The 17,069-nt window shown below is 48.1% G+C and overlaps 1 protein-coding gene across 1 annotated transcript in view; it reads right to left on the bottom strand.

The window, feature by feature from the left end:
* LOC140900294 (bone morphogenetic protein 8A) overlaps positions 1-17,069 on the bottom strand; it is a 44,607-nt gene extending 27,538 nt beyond the window's left edge. The window contains exon 1 of the mRNA XM_073317362.2: positions 16,173-17,069. Coding sequence (XP_073173463.1) covers positions 16,173-16,578 — 406 coding nt within the window. The 5' untranslated portion in view covers positions 16,579-17,069. The remainder of the gene's footprint in view (positions 1-16,172) is intronic.

Raw genomic sequence — 17,069 nt, 5'->3', positions numbered from 1 at the left:
ACAATAATGGAGGAATCACCCATCCAGACAGTGGAAAGGATTGCTATGCTTAGCACGTACCTTATGGGTCAGTCAAGTCTTCTTCAGGGTCATAGTGTTCACACTTTTGAAAGGATTTGAGGTATTTGAGACATGTATCGGCTCATATTTTATAGGGGTTGAACCAAACAAAGATTTTGAAGTCATCAGGTACAGAAAGAAAAACCATGAGGATGTGAGACCAGTCTTCGAGAAGGAATACTAGTTCGAGGATTCCTAATGGCAGATATATTTAACCCTTTTCTTCAGTCTCCGGGAGAAGAAAAAGGCAACAGTGATGAGAAAGGTTTGGAAGTTGATATAGAAGATACTTTAATAAACGGAACCTGTCTCAGTCAACTTTGCCTGATGATTTTCTTCTAAGTAATCTGGAAGTAGTAGTGAAGAAAATACAACCAGTCAGAATTTCTAGTTAATTACTAAGGACAAAGGGCCGTGTCAGAGGGCTGGAGAATGTAGACCTAGTCATCAAAAGGAGGCCAAAAGTTAATCTTGGAAACTCTGGACCCATTACCCTAAATTCAATACAGGGAAAACAAGTAGGGCACACTGAAATGAAAACGTGGTGAACAGCAACACGGGTTTATGAGACAGATCATGGTAGGCAAATGTTGTTATGTTCTTCACTAATTTACGAATTGGGTGTGTCAGGGAAACGGACACTAAGCAGTAGATCTAGATTTTTATAAAGCCTTTGATAAGGCCACCCAAGAGAGCTGAAAAATTGACAGATTATCAATTTTAATTAAATCCTAGCGTAACAAGGAACCTGGCAATGGGAAGAGAGACATTGAACATGAGTTTACACAAACACAAACAGCCATTCTGGGTATGGTCTAGTCCAGAGGTTCTCAAACTGGTCTGTGGACCACCAGTGGCCCGTAAGCCCCATTCAGGTGGTCCACAGATAGTTCCCTCGAAGGTGCGCGCCTGGGTGGCCACACACGAGAGAATGAAGGGCCACCTACCTAATTAGTGGAGCTATGCAGGCATGCCTACACTAATTAGGTGCCTGGACCCTGGAGAAGATGCACATGGCCTTGGGGGTAATAGGGGGTAGTGGGGTCAGAAGAGGGGGTGGGAGTATTTGGGATGTGCAGGGCTGCGGTGGCCAGAGAAAAAGAGGCAACTTTCCTAAGCTCCAGGGTTGCGGCTGCCGGGGAAAGATGGCCCTCTACCCCGGCCCCAGCTCGGGAGCTGCTGCAGCAGGAAGGAGAGGGAGACGCCCCGCTCCTTCCCAGCCCCAGCTCGGGGGCCGCCATGGCAGGGGGAGAGGGCACATCCATCGCACTGGAAAGGTAAGACTACAGATATTAAAATAGGAGTTGTGTGCTTTTATCTGTAGAACAAAAATCGTTCCAAAGCACTTTACAATAGTTAGCTGATGCTACAAACAACATTTGGAAAGATCATTAAGTGGTCGGCCGAGACCCTCAGCAATTTTCAAGTGGTCCGTGGGAAAAAAAAAAAAAAAAAAAAAGCTTGAGAACCACTGCTCTAGTCAGTCGAGTAAGAGTCTAATAGTCAAGACTCCTGGGTTCAATTTAGAGTCTGCTACAGAATCTCTCTCTGAGACCTTGCTAAGTCATTTAACCTCTTTCCCAGTTGACTCATCTGGAAATTGTGTAGAATACCTCCCCCTCCTGGGAGCGTTCCAAGCCTTTAAATAATGTTTGTAAAAATACACCGAGATCCTTGAATGAGAGATTTTTGAATGATAAGTCCAAATAATTACAATTATTGATTGGGTGGGAATGGCTGGCTTAGCTAAGCATCAGGCTGATAGTCCACAGTCTCCCAGGAACCATGGTTTTGATTTGACCAGACTAACAGGGCTGCATTTCTTTTCGGAGGTAAACTGCAAAAATAGCTGAGTTGTTTTGAGGTTTCTTTATTGAACGGCTGGATAAACATTTAAAGTCAGCCGTCCCGTTTGTTCAGTGTGGACATTAACAATCCTATGGCCATCTTCATAACATGAGGGGCTTTACCCTCATGTCCTTGGTCAAAAAATTTCCCTTTACTGTGCTGCCTTGTGCTATACATTGGTTGATGCTTCTCTGTAACACAGAGACAGCTCAAAGATAGGGCCCAATCCTGCGGCCACCTACTACTGGGAGTAGCGTTTACTACCCAGAGAGATACCATGGAGGTCAATGGCCAGCGCTCACATTTGTATCACTACATCTGGTAACAGAGGGTCTGTAGGGTTTGGGAAATAGTCTTTGGGCATGACAGGCACCCTACACATGGAAAATAGAATCCTGTTAAGTATAGGGAGAGGGATCACTTGTGAAATCAGATAGCGGCTTGCTTTATACATGCCCTTAGTAAAACCACATCTAGGGTTCTCTTTCCCATTCTAGATGCCTCACTAGAGAAGGGGTCTGAATAATTCAGAGTTCAAGTCACACACAGACAGTTAAGATATGTCCTTATTAATATTTAACAAGTCCTTTGCTCTAAGTAGCTTGGCCATTTGCTTTTACACACCTCGTGAGCAAATTGCTTGAGAAACACGATGACCCCCAGCAGAAAGAGCTCTGGTGGTTGTTCTGTGCCACACCTTAACTGGCTAAGAAAGGAGAAGGAAATAAAAGGCGAGATGCTGTTTCTCACGGACAGTGACACTGTTCAGACATCCCGGCAGCACTTAGACCAGGGGTAGGCAACCTGCGGCATGCAAGCGGATTTTCAGTGGTCCGGGGGCCTCTGCATTTTAATTTAATTTTAAATGAAGTTTCTTAAACATTTTAAAACCCTTATTTACTTGACATACAACAATAGCTTTGTGATACATTATAGACTTATAGAAAGAGACCTTCTAAAAACGTTAAAATGTATTCCCGGCACGCGAAGCTTTAAATTAGAGTGAATAAATGAAGACTCGGCACACCCCTTCTGAAAGGTTGCCGACCCCTGATTTAGACTATATCTTCACTGCAGTCAGGGGGTATGATTCAGCTCGTGTAGACATGCCTGCACTAGCTTTCACATAGCCAGCTCAGGCTCTGGAGGAGGGAAGCCACGGCGGTGGGGACTAGCTGTCTGAGTCACACCGGGGGTTCTGGGCAGGCTTGGACAGAGGTTGAGAGAGAGTCACACTGCTGAACGCACCACTTGGAGGTGTTCGGGTAGCGTGGTGCAAACGTGGTTTAAGAACCTATATACAACAGGCCAGAGGTGTCTCGGGGCTCTCTCTCTTCTCGTGCTGGACTGAACCCTTTACCAAGTGATCCCAGCCAAACACTGGACCAGCACCACTCTCGTACCATCTCAGCACCTCCGAGTAAAGGCTAAGCTTGTGCGAGGAGGTGTTTAGTCTCTGGCAGGCCTGTTTTACAGCATGAAGAGCGGCAGCTTCCCTTGGGATCAAAATCCTTCTGCTCCTTTGCATGCCCTCTTCCCCCGGCCAACACCCCACTTTTATTTTTCAGGCTCACTCTGATTTTTAAAAGTCAATAGGTAAAAGAAAGAAAAAAAAAAAAAAAAAGACGGCCAGACTTGCTTAACTGAGCTTTTCAGAGATGCCTTTCATTTGTCACATGCTCGGTTATTTTAATTCGGGGAAGGGCAGACAGAAAGAGACCCTGGGGGAACAAAGTGAAGTTCAGTGTGAGAAAGCTGGGCTGCTGTTTTTCTCAAGCAGCTGCAGGCCCAAGGAAGGGTTGAAATTGTCCCTTGTATCTAATAAAAGCACTTTCTGAAGGAGCCTCTCCCCATAGTGAAGCAAAGCACCAGACGTGCTAGTGGGCTCTCCTTGCTTCTCCAACCTCAGCACCTTACAGAGGGTAGAGGTGGGATCATGCAATCTCTACTGGTTCTTCCAGGCCGCCTTCTTAGCATTCTCACAGAATTCCAGTTTCTTTCTTTTTCAGTCCTTTCAACCCTCCTCCCAGCCAGAAATCTCCGCAATGCTGAAGAGCAGGTCTTCAAGTCTCTACTGTTTGCAAGATATTTTTAGGCACTTTTTTTTAATTGTAAAACTTTGTGTGTGCGCCATTTCTATAAACTACACATCAGTTGTAATTACTAGTCCTGGCTGCCTCCGAATGGGCCAGATGACCATTTCAGACCCTAAATTAGAAGGAGATGCCAGCATATTCAACCACATCAAGTATTCCGAGTCTTAAAATATATTTAAATGAGATGCAAGAAGGATGCTACCCTTCAGCTGAAACCAGGAAAAAATAAACTACAGAAGCTTTCCAAAGGGGAAAAAGGGATTTAGAAGTACTCCCGAACACTGCAAACTGTGGCAGATAAGCAGCTGGGCTTGGCTCCTCATTTTCTAAACAATTCCTGGCTCCTTCTGTGGCAGACTTTAGGAGCAAAAGGCCATGGGATCCCTCCAATGGAGGCACCTATTCATTCACAATTGGATCTGAAATTCTGTTGCATTTGATCATAATGCCGTTTTGCTTGGGTCCCTTAATTTCCAAGACACGTACGTTACTGCAATTCCCAAACAAAAACTTTGTGAAGTTCAAAAGTATGTTTCAGTGGAGTCTGGCTAATATTTCCTTTACCCCCTCTCCAAAAAATTATACTTTCTTGATGAAAATTCTGCACATTTAAAGGAAGCAAGCAAGCACACACCCACCCTTCATCCAGTTTGGTGAGAAAGCTTTGCCACAAAATAAAACAATTACCCCAGTCCGTGTCTTGATCTATTGAGCCACTGTAGCTGAAATTCATCTGAGGAACTAGGGAGGGAGTCTGAGCCCTTAGAGAACGAAGGGAATAGCAGGAGTGGGAAAACAGCAGTTTTTAATATTGAAGGTAATTTGTCTTCACTAATAATTGGCCTCGAAGTAAAAACTTGCTGTGCTGATGAAATACTCCATAGGTGGCAACACTGAGCGCTCAGACCTTGCATTTGGCTTTTGCTGTCAGATGCTAAGAGGGAGCTGGGAACCAGTCAAGAACTCTGCCCTCAGTAAGCGACCAGGCTGAATGGAAATTCTTTCTGCTCACTTCTAGCAGCGGTCAGCTAAAGATCGCACATCAGTTTTTGTAAGGACTATAGCCAGCATCCCATCGCCCTGCAAGAGGACGTGAGAGATGCGCTGCAAGGCTGCCTAGAATCCGGAAGCACTCCGGGTTTCCTTTCATACCGAAGAGCGCTCTCTTAAAACCAAGTGCAGCGACGTCGGTCCCGAATGCTACTTGCAATCTCTTTGGTTAATGCGAGGTGATACTTAAGTCTCCCTAAGATTTCCCATCTCTCGGATATTAACTTTCCTTACATTAAGTGGCCACCTATGAAAAGCATTTCCAGCCACACACCAGACCCACCCAGCTGTTTCAGCTGCAGCTGACTTGCTAAAATGGTTGGAAGGGAAACTGCTCCACCCGGATTCGTAAGCAGAGGCCAACAGCTCAAGCGCTGGGAGCCCTGGTGAGCTGGCTGGCCCAATATCAAATGGCCACCTGTTATAATGGCTGGAAAAAAACTTGGAGTCCTGAAGGTGGTTATTTCATTAAATGCTTTCAGTGTGGTACTTGGTCTGTGTTGTTAGTGTGCCAAACAACTGCATATAATTATAAAGATGGAAATGAGACACAAGAATATAGTGTGAAAATTGGAAAAATGGAACATTTTCTTGGTTGTATTGTGCAGTCTTGTAAAGGGACATTGCCAATTGGAGAAAAAAAAATTCAGACACCTCACTTGAAAAAACCAAACACTTAACTCTGTTCGACACTGGTGAGGCCTCATCTGGAGGACTGTGTCCAGTTTTGGGCCCCACACTACAAGAAGGATGTGGAAAAATTGGAAAGAGTCCAGCTGTGGGCAACAAAAACAATTAGGGGGCTGGAGCACATGATTTACGAGGAGAGGCTGAGGGAACTGGGCTTGTTTAGTCTGCAGAAGAGAAGAGTAAGGAGGGGGATTTGATAGCTGCTTTCAACTACCTGAAAGGGGGTTCCAAAGAGGATGGATCTAGACTGTTCTCAGTGGTAGCAGGTGACAGAATGAGGAGTAATGGTCTCAAGTTGCAGTGGGGCAGGTTTAGGTTGGATATTAGGAAAAACTTTTTCACAAAGAGGATGATGAAGCACTGGAATGTGTTACCCAGGGAGGTGGTGGAATCTCCTTTCTTAGAGGTTTTTAAGGTCAGGCTTGACAAAGCCCTGGCTGGGATGGTTTAGTTGGGGATTAGTCCTGCTTTGAGCAGGGGGTTGGACTAGATGACCTCCCGAGGTCCCTTCCAACTCTGATATTCTATGATTCTAACTCAATATTGTTGCACCTGGCATTTGAGAAACTGACGAAACATGTGTTTAGTTTGCTCCATGTATCTGACAACACTTTGTACACAAGCAGGTTTACTGTCAGGGGAGTCTCTGGCCCTCACATTTAATTTGTGCAAGGCTTACACATAGCAGTGGGGGAGATGAACACATTTTAGAACTAGGACAATGTTATTATAGACCCACAAAAAACCTCCTTTTTGAAACTGACTTGATTGTGCCCCTTACATGCCTTTCTGCAGGTGAGTTTACGGGGTAAACATGGAGGGTTCTGCTGTCTCCTCCTTTTGTGTTTGTTTGTAGTGAAATAGCTACACGGCTCAGAGAAGACATGTCTTCATTCTCTGGCTCTGCGGGGGGAGGAGGCATTTTCAGGCAGATTCATTCTACAACTGGCAGGTAGAAAAAACCCCTCTTTAAAACAGTCAGAGCTGCAGAAGCCTCAGAAAGGGGCTGCATTTCTATTGTCAGAAAGTCATGTCCAGATCATTTTATAGAACATGCATCCAGGCCACCCTGTCTTGGTACTATGAATCCCAGTTTGTCCTAAAATGGCTCGACCCTTCACCACGTAACACTCTTGTTTGTGGAGTGACTACCCCAGACTGGTTCTTACTGACCGGGCTTACCCACTGAGTGTGACAAAAAAGAAAGAAAATATCCTTAGTAGGTACTGGGCTGCCCAGCTCAAATTCCTGGGTCATAAGTAAATCATTAAAATGGGTGGCTCCTCGTCTGTATTTCCCAAAATAACCGGAGTGGATAGTAACTCCCTGAAGGCTGCATCAGGTTCCTGCAGCTCCTCTTGGCTTCTGCTCTCGCTAGCTCTGTGGTTGGGAGTGTGAGGCAGCCTTTAGTTTCCTTTTGAAATGAAGGTGACTGGAATCTTAAATTAAAAGTTCTGAACATGCTGATTGTGCAATAAACCTCCCATACCTGGTCCTATAGCAAACAGTAGTAAAGCTGAGCTTGCCCTGCAGGCAGTGGGTGTGGAAGGTTTGTAAGGGAGGGACTAAAAGAAGGTGTGTCTGTTTTGATGTGTACAGGAGACGGGAGTTGGGGTGGGGTGTTACAGACAGGGGCATGCATTAATGCTGCTAAGGTTCTCTGACAGCCTCTCATTATACACGTCATTCTTCTACTAGTACAACTCCCATAACACACAAGTGCAGGGCTAGCATCTGTAATTTTTTTTTTTTTAATTCTGATGGATATAAAGTACTTTCATTTTAAAACCAAGTCATTTTGCCGTGTATTAGCGAATCAGACCTTTCGTTATTTTTGTTTGTTAGTGAAATGGTTGGGTTACAACCATCTAAACCACAGATCACCGCACGTGCGTCCACCTATCCAGCAAACCCCGTCCCGGACACATCACAGCCAGGCTCTAGGTACCCCAGAATCTGCTCCGAAGTAGTAGTCTGGGGTACACACTTAAATCCATCTTCACTAAACAAGGACACACCACCAGAGTAGATTGTGTCATAGAACAGGTCACCCAACTACCCCAGAAGAATCTGCTTCAGCACAGGGGGGAAAAACCCCACCCACTGTACAACTCTAGTTGTCCCTGCCACCCCACCCTAGAACCCATATGGGTACCATCAAACAGTTACAACCTATACTTGATGGGGTCCACAGCCTGAAATAAATCTTTCACGAACCCATTCTTCTGGCCTTCAAACAACCCTCTCCCCCTGCCCCAAAATCTCACCCAGCTCCTCATCACCAGGACACAGCAATTCAAAGCGGCACCAGACCCTGCCAGAACAACAGATGTGAAACCTGCAGACATATCTCCCCTGCTACGATGATCCATATCCCTCACCCCCAACACAACTTTCACGATCCAGGGGTCCTACACAAGCCTAACATGACGAAGGCTAAGATTTAGTCATGCATATTTTTAGTAAACGTCACGGACAGGTCACGGGCAATAAAGAAAAATTCACGGAAGCCTGTGACCTGTCCGTGACGTTTACTAAAAATACGTGACACAAAATGATGAACTGTGGGGTCTCCATACCATCTGTGGGGGGGGACCAGTTTGGAGCTGCGGGATCCCCGCACCTTGCATGGCTCAGAGCTGTGGGATCCCCTGCCACCCATGGCTCTAAGCTTCCGGGGGCCCTGCCGCCTGCAGCGGCCAGGAGTTGTGGGGTTCCCCGGCTGCCCACAGAAGGGCAGCGGAGGGACCCTGCAGGCAGCTCCCAAGCACTGGGGGCTCAAGTCATGGAGGTCTTTGGAAGTCACAGATTCCATGATATTTGCCTTCCTCTACGATGACAAAAATAGTAGTCTTAATCATGGCATATGGAGCACCTTGTCCAGCACATCAAATGCCCCCCCCACCCACCACCACCTGGGTGAAACCAGACAGTTGAATGAATGTCACAGACAAAAAACACCCTGTCACCCATGGGCAAACTTTTTACAAAACAATCAATCCATAGCTGACCTCTCACAGAATCACAGGACTGGAAGGGACCTCGAGAGGTCGTCTAGTCCAGTCCCCTGTACTCATGGCAGGACTGAATATTATCTCTGTCATCATCCTGAAAGGAAACCTGTTCAAAACCTTCACAAGACCAGCCTGGGAACTTAAACTCATTACTCTGCTGGACACTAAAAACTATGGACTTAACAGAGACACTAGGTTGATGGCTTATTAGAATAATTTGTCACACACCTTACTGCAGAGGTCTCCAAACTGTGCGGCACACCTCCCTAAAGGGGACACAGAGGAACACTCAGGGGGGCCCAGGCCACCCCCCAGGGAGGTGCGGAGGGAGTGCCACCCAGCCCCACCCCGTCCCCAACCTCAGCACCCAACTCTGACCTGGCTGCAGCTCTGTTTCCAGCCCTGCCCTGGCTCCCAATCTCAGCCTCCTTACTCCTGTCGGCGTCCCGTCCCCCCAACACAGGACTCACGTCCCTGCTCCTGGAGCAGGGGGGCACATCCCTGAAAAGTTTGGGGACCACTGTCTCATGATAACCTTTAATCACCCACTTCATTTAAAGTGGTCTCTTATAGCACGTGTGAACCCGTTGTGCTTAACAATCTGTCCCACCTTGTATGTAGCTGGGACACTCTGGTTGCCTTCTCCAGACCTGAGAAAGAGCTCTGCAAAGCTCAAAGGCTTGTCCCTTCTACCAATTGAAGTTGGCCCAATAAGAAATATGACCTCACCCACCTTGTCCATCTAAAACCAACTAATTCTCCCCACCCACATATTGAAGTGGACGAATCAACATGGGCCCGATCCTTCAAGTTATTCCACAATACGCAGAACTCTAAACAGAACAGTTTACAGGATCAGCAATTCATACAATTAACCCAATTCTTGGTCCAGGTGCACTTAATGCTGCCTCAGCAAGAGAGGAGGGACTAGATAAGAGAGGTCCCTTCCAGCCCTACATTTCTACTGATGCTATGAGAGATTCTCTCCTTCATATTTCCATACAGAGGCTAATTTTTCTAACCTGTGCAAATGTAACTGCTTGCACGGAAATGCATGCCCCGTTGTACATCTAATGGACGGCAAATAAAGAAGTGTAACTGCCCATGAGAGCACCAAATTACCCAATGTTCATGTACTACCAGGATAACGGCACAAGCAAATCAGGCAGCCAAATTAATGCAAATCTGCCCTCGGAAGCATTTAGTTAATGAGAAGTTGAATTTTTACCGGCAAGGCTGGAATTGGTGTAGGGGGCAGGTGGAGAGATTGGCACCTACCCCAAGCTGCCATCTTGTTCTCCAGAATCTGAGCTTTAGTTTTCTTTTTAAAGTGTCTAGCCTGGTTACAAAGAAAACCTTCACAATGTGAATCGAGTGTAACCAAGAGAGCAACTTCTGCCCGAGTCTGCAGAGAGCCTGAAACAATAGCTTGGAAAGGCGCAAGCTGCCCTCATTGGCCTCAGGGAGGCGATAACCCACATGCCCAATGCTGAGGCTTTAACCATTTCACTCCTGATGGAGCACATAAGAAAAAGACAGGCAGGAGAGAAAATCTGCACAATCTACTCATTTTGCTGTCTCAGGTTAGTGGAACTTATTTTGTGAGTGGGAGAGTTCCTTTGCCTTTTTGTCCCCAATTCAAGCCTTCTTTCCCACAGAGTATATTTTAATTTTTAAATGGTTCTCTCCAGGACTGTCTTTCTGCCAGCATTCAGCAGTAGGCACTAAACAATATATATTGCCATTGCTAAAGCACCTGGGTGCCTTACATCATTTATAGATAGCAACAAGACGCACCCGAATGCTAAGAGGGCAACAAAAATGTCCTACAATTAATCAGCCTAGACGGATTTGCCTGGTACTGTCTTGAAGCATGCAGAGCAGCTGGCTCTGATGGACTGAGCAGGTAACATTACAGTAGCGTGAGCACCTCAGTCCTTTACGTATTAATCCGTCAGGTAGGGAACTACTCTAACCTCCATTGTACAGATGGGAAACCGAAGCAAAGCAAGGCTAAGTGACTTTCCCAAGATCACATTGGAAGTCTATGGTGGAGCAGGAACTGAACCCTGGTCTCCAGCTTTCAGCCTAACCACTGGGCCACCCTTCCTCTAAGATGCCCATCCCTTCCCCTTCACTGCTGAAGACTCCAGGCCTGGGGAGTTGATTCTGACAGCAGTGCCTGGCCTTTCCTGGCACTGATTTCAGCACTAGCTTGAATGGAATTGTGCGGGGTGTGTTTCAGGTTGCGCAGAAGAAGAAAGCAGCCCTCAGATGCTCCACAGACATCAGGTATCTTTGCAAGGCAGCTTTCCCCCCCGCCCTTCTCGCTGTTACATGCCATTGGATGCAGTCCGGTGCATACAAAGGCCGAAAATGAGCCCTTGTTCTTGAGAAGTATCTCCAAGCCAGGGATTCAAGCCATGCCTGGGATCTCTGAGGGCCAAGTCATCTCTGAATCAGGCCCGTCGACCATCATCTGCAACGCTCTGTTCCACGCTAAGTAACTTGGGTCAGAGTAATGTTCTCGAGGGGCCCTTCCCTCCCTCTGTTCCTCAGAACTCCTTTGTATTAAAGCATCATAGATAAAATAAATAAATGTCTTGAGAAAGCTCAGCCCAGGCTGGGGAGCTTTCAGCATTACTTAAAGAGGGGAGATGACTAGTGTCAAAGGCAGGACAAAGCCAGACAGCTCTTGCTCTCTCTCCATTTGCACATCTCGTTAGAGAGCGTTCAGGGCGTAATGGGGGCCCAGGTCCTCAAAGGTATTTAAGCTCCTAATGCCCACTGATTTCAATGGAAGTTAGGACGCTAAATACGTTTGAGGGCCATCTAGTCCAGCCCCTTGCGCTGAGGCAGGACCAAATAAACCTAGACCTTCCCGGATAGGAAAGTGTACAACCTGGTCTCAAAAACCTCCAGTAGTGGGATTCCACAACCTCCCTTGGAAGTCTATTCCAGAGCTTAACTATCCTTATATTGTAGTTAGAAAGTTTTTCCCGTTATCTAACCTAGATCTCCCTAGCTGCGGATTAAGCCCATTAATTCTCGTCCTACCTTCAGTGGACATGGAGAGCCACCATCCTCTTTATAACAGCCCTTAACATGCTTGAAGACTGCTCACCAGGGCGCAATAGAGCAGGATAATTACCTCCTGTGTCTTGCATACAACACTCCTGTTATTACACCCCAGAAAGATATTCGCCTTTTTCACAGCGACATCACAGTCTTGGCTCCGATTCAATTTGTGATTCAGTCTAACACCCAGATCCTTTTCAGCGGTAGCCAGTTAGTTTCCATTTTGTAATTGTGCATTTGATTTTTCTTTCCTCAGTGAAGTACTTTGCACTTATCTTTATCGAATTTCATCTTCTTGATTTCAGACCAGTTCTCCAGTTTGTCAAGGACGTTTGGAATTCTAATCCTGTCATCCAAAATGCTAGCAATCCCTCCCCGCTTGATATCAGCCACAGATTTCATAAGCATACTCTCCATTCTATCTAAGTCATTAAAGAAAATACTGAAAAACAGCAGACCCAGGAGTGACCCTGTGGGACCCCACTAGATACATCCTCCCAGTTTGACAGCAAGCCATTGGTAACTACTCTTTGAGTACGGTCTTTCAACCAGTTTTGCACCCACCTTATAGTAATTTCATCTAGACCACATTTCCCTAGTTTTCTTATGAGAATGTCATGTAGGACTGTGCCCAAAGCCTTACTAAAAATTAAGATATATCACATCTACCACTTCCGCTCCCTCTCCCCATCCACTAGGCCAATAGGAAATTAGGTTGGTTTGCCATGGTTTGTTCTTGACAAATCCATGTTGGATATTACTTATAACCCTATTATCCTTTAAGACTTGTGCCCACTTACATCAGGGCAGATCTGGCCCTGTATTTTGAAGTCAGTTCTGATAAGGGTGAATTACTAATAAACTGCTGCTGAAAATTAGGTGATTTTATCATCATAGTCCGCTTCCACGATGCACAGACGCTGTCATGTATTGGAACAGATCTGAACCTGAATCCATCCTGCATCATCAGACATTACTCAGGGCACAAAAGGCCCTGTCTATCCTGGGCCAATCCTTGCACATCCTCTATGTTGTTACGTCCCGCAAGTGTTCCCTCTCTGGGTACGTCTACAATAAAAAAAAAACCCACAGCACCAAGTCTCAGCGCCTGGGTCAGTTAACTTGGGCACAGGCTGCGGGGCTAAAAATTACAGTGTCACATTCAAGCTTGGGCTAGACCCTCTCCCCTCGCAGGGTCTCGAGGCCGGATGTCTACACCGCAACTTTGAGCCCCGCAGTCCGAGCCCAAGTCAGCTGACCTGGGCCGGTGGCAGCTGTGCCATGGCCCTTTTATTGCCATGTAGACGGCCTCTCTGAGCACTGTTCGACAGAGGAATTCTTTCAGCGGCCTCTTTTACATGTTCCTCCTCCAGCTGCTTAATGGCAGGCCTGCCACAGCAGACACTCAGTCTTCACTCTTAATGCATGTCCCCAATATTTCCACCTCCTTTTCTGCTGGATACATTTGGAGCTCATGGGTTGCTGAACTTGCCGACCGAAAGTCAGCATTTGTTATAAATCCATTCCATTTAATAGCCAGCCTTTCCCCAAGGCCGTTGCTTTTGAAGGCATTTGTCGCCGTTGGTGGCTTTCCACCTTTCCACATGGAATATCAGGGTTGCAGGGGACCTCAGGAGGTCATAGAATATAGAATCATAGAATATCAGGGTTGGAAGGAACCTCAGGAGGTCATCTAGTCCAACCCCCTGCTCAAAGCAGGGCAAATCCCCAATTTTTGCCCCCATCCCTAAATGGCCCCCTCAAGGATTGAACTCACAACCCTGGGTTTAGTAGGCCAATGCTCAACATCCACATGTTAAGGTGGAAATCACTCTTGGCTTACAGTTTCACAACTGGTCTTTAAACTGGAGAGCATAGAAGAGACGAACCTGCTTAGACTCACCCAGGCCTGTCCCCAGCAGGGACCAAGTTACAGCCGAATTTGGGCCAAACAGGCATTTGCCGTGCTAGTTTCTCCCCCTCCACATCCCACCCCATTTTAGCAGGCTTCTCACTCAGGCTAACAACAATGTATTTATTTCCAGGACCACTGTGATACCTTTTGACACTGAAATAGAGTCTACACCATAGGAGGCCCTCTGACCCACGGGCCACCACAAGTCACTTGTGAAGTCAGCTTTATAAACAGGGGATAGCATCTGGAAGTACCGGCCAGCCTCCTAAAGGCTTTGTCTCACAAGGATGCTGACCAAGAGCCACATCTGTGTATAGGATACCAGCAAGCTTCTGGTAGAACTACTAGAATTAGCCAGCTCTTTATGTAGCTCTACAATAAAGCTGAGAGGTTTCCATTAGTCGCGAGGTTTGGTCTGTGGGGTTTAGGATGAAGTTAAATTTAGTAGCGAGGTTTCTGCTCCTGGGGAAGATCTGGTGCGTGGAGAGAGCAGCCCGGTACGGGAGGTGAAGCACATAGCGATAGTACACAAGTAACAAAGTGTACGGTTGTCGCAAGGATGCATCGTGGAACCTCCCCAGACCGACACAGCCGCATGGATTCAAATTATTTGTGTGTCCTAAACTCGCACAGCGGCAGCCCTGCTAGATTTATGGACAGTAAAAGCGTAACTCTGGCAGAATAATGTCATTCTATCATCTCGCGAGTTTAGCCAGGCTACCTGCTGCTGCTTTTGTGATGCCACCCAGCCATGTTTTGCCTCCTGCATGCCTGGACACAGGCACACAGAACCGTTCAGGACCCTTGGCTAATGGGATCTGAGTGAGTTCTAGTAGGTTTAAATTAGTTTTAAGTTATACACCAGTCTAACAGTAAATAACCCTACCAGGTTATTATTGTGTTTCCCTGTGGGGTGCTGAGAATAAAGTTTTAGGATCACAGGAATTGTCAGATTGGATCAGACTCAAGATCCATTTAGTCCAGCTAATTCAGAGGAAGGTTCAAAAACCCGGCAGCAGGCAGATGTGGTGCAATCTGCCCCCCTCCCCCCACCACACACACACACACACATTAGGTCTCACCCTGATCTGCAACAGGGATTGGCTTATGTCCTGATGCATTAGGTTTAATATGCCTTCCACAAAATTTGTTTCAATTAATTATGATGATAACACTGGATCTTCCTATTATTCAGATGAAGGTCTAATTCCATTTTGTTAAACTTCTGGCCTCATTGACTTCCTGTGGCAATGAGTTCCAGAGTCTAATTGTTCTTGTCAGGTATTATATAGCACTTTTCATCAGAAGGGCTCAATGCACTTGACAAAAGGAGGGTCATGATCATTGTTCCCATTTCACAGATGGGGAAACTGAGGCACAACAAAGGGACGTGACTTGCCCAAGGTCACCCAGCAGGCCAGCGATGAGCCAGGAAGAGACATATCTTTCCAATCCAGTGCTCTAGCCATTAGGCCATATATTAGATCTAGCACATTGCAGAGTCATGTAAGACTGGAAGCAGTCAACAGGCCCTTCATATCTACGACGGTTTGAGGACAAAGCTGTCATCTCCACATTACATCACCTTTGATATCACAAGTATCCAGAGGCTTAACAGACTACAGAGTAACCAGCAAGTAAGTCCATGCAAATCATCATAAACCAGACCTCATGTGAGGAAATAGCCAGGAGAGAAGCATTGTTAGCTTAGCTTGAAATAAAGGGACAGAAATCCACCCGCAATCTGGGACAACAGGGAAACACTGGCCTTTAGAAACCGGGCCCCAAGCTAAAGGTTGAGAGGTGGGTCCAACACAGATGAGAAGTAACAGGTGTCAGGGATTTGGGGGGTGGGGCTGTGCGGGGGCATAAGTGTCAGAAAAATAATTTGAAGGCACCCAACTTTGAAGGGAGGGAAATTAGAACAATGGGCGGGGGGGGGGGGGAAATGACAGAAAAGAGCCAGACCAATCAGCCAGGAGACCCGGCACCAATTTCAAGGCAATCTGAGGATTTTAGAGCCCCAAGGAGAGTTGTGATTTAAAGGCAAAGCTGCTCTAAAAACCTTAACCCCTGTATGGTAGAACTGCCCGTGCGCTGGGGTGAAGAAAGCCCTGCAATCAGACAGCTGCTCGGGGGCATTTGGATACAGCCAGAGGGTGGCTGTTCCCTCTCAGAGGTGCGCTGGGAATTCCCCGGGGGAAGTTCTGTGCTATCCAGGGGCTCAGGCCAGGCCAGAGGCTCCCAATGGTCCCCACTGGCCTGGGAACCGGTGAATCTAGTACCTGGAGCCTGTGGGTGGACCGAGACGAGGTGAAGAAAGTCCCCTGAGCAAATGGGGGCAGGTGCCCAAGCCCGGGCAGGCCCCACCCGCCCTCCGGGGTCCTTGTCTCTCCAGCCGCTTGGGCGCTCAGCACTTACCCATGTTGACAAAGCTCATGACCGTGTCCGCCCGGCTGATGACTCTTCCCAAAGGAGGCGCCTGGATGCTCAAGCTGGTCAGCACGGGCCGGGAGACCCCCCGGCCCCAGCCCGCCTGATCTTCCTCTTCGTCCTCCTCCTCCTCCCTGGCCATGGCGTGGTAAAGGTCCAGCATGAAGAGGGGAGCGGAGGAGGGCAGCTTGCCCCCGGCGGAGGCCTTGGGTCGGGGTCTGCCCGGCAGCCCGAGGATGGACAGGATCTCCCGCTGCATCTCCCGCTTCTCCCGGCCGCTTAGCCGGCGCTGCAGGAAGCTGGAGGCATGGAGATGGCTCCGGAGGAAGCTGCTGTTACCCAGGTCACACAAGAGCCCCAGGAGCCAGAGCAGAGCCCCGCAGAGCAGCCGCATCGCCTCTGCCGGCCGGGGCCGTGCGCTCCGCTCCCGGGGGCGCACGGGCTCACCAGCTGCCCATTGGCCGGCGCGCGTGGGAACGGGCGGCCGGGGCTTGGGATGGGTCGTGGCCAGGCAAGCGCCAGGTGCGGGGCCTTGCGGGAGCCTCCTCTCCGAAGGCGGAAGCTGGAAAACGGAGCCAAGCCGCAGCAGCGCCTGGCTCAGGCTCTCCCCGCCGGGCCCGGGACGCGGAGCTGCCGCGGAGTCATTCAGCCCGCCCGGGGGAGCCCCGGCCAGCGAGGCGTCGACAGCAGGCGGGCACCCCTCTGCCCTGGGGCTTTACGCGGGGAGCTGTTGCTGGGTGTGCGCTTTAACCATCGCCAGCGCCCGGAGCACGTGTTTGTACAGCAAAACCCTCGGCCCGCCCCCGGGCTAAAGGGGCCCCCGGCCGGGCGGCTGAGCGCAAGCGGAGGCGAGCTGGGCTAGCTCAGGGCGCAGCTCTCCAAACA

The sequence above is a fragment of the Lepidochelys kempii genome, chromosome 19, assembly GCF_965140285.1.
Source record: "Lepidochelys kempii isolate rLepKem1 chromosome 19, rLepKem1.hap1, whole genome shotgun sequence".
Classification (NCBI taxonomy): Eukaryota; Metazoa; Chordata; order Testudines; family Cheloniidae; genus Lepidochelys; species Lepidochelys kempii.
The sequence above is the reverse complement of the archived record's forward strand: the minus strand, read 5'-3'. Positions and strand labels throughout refer to the sequence as shown.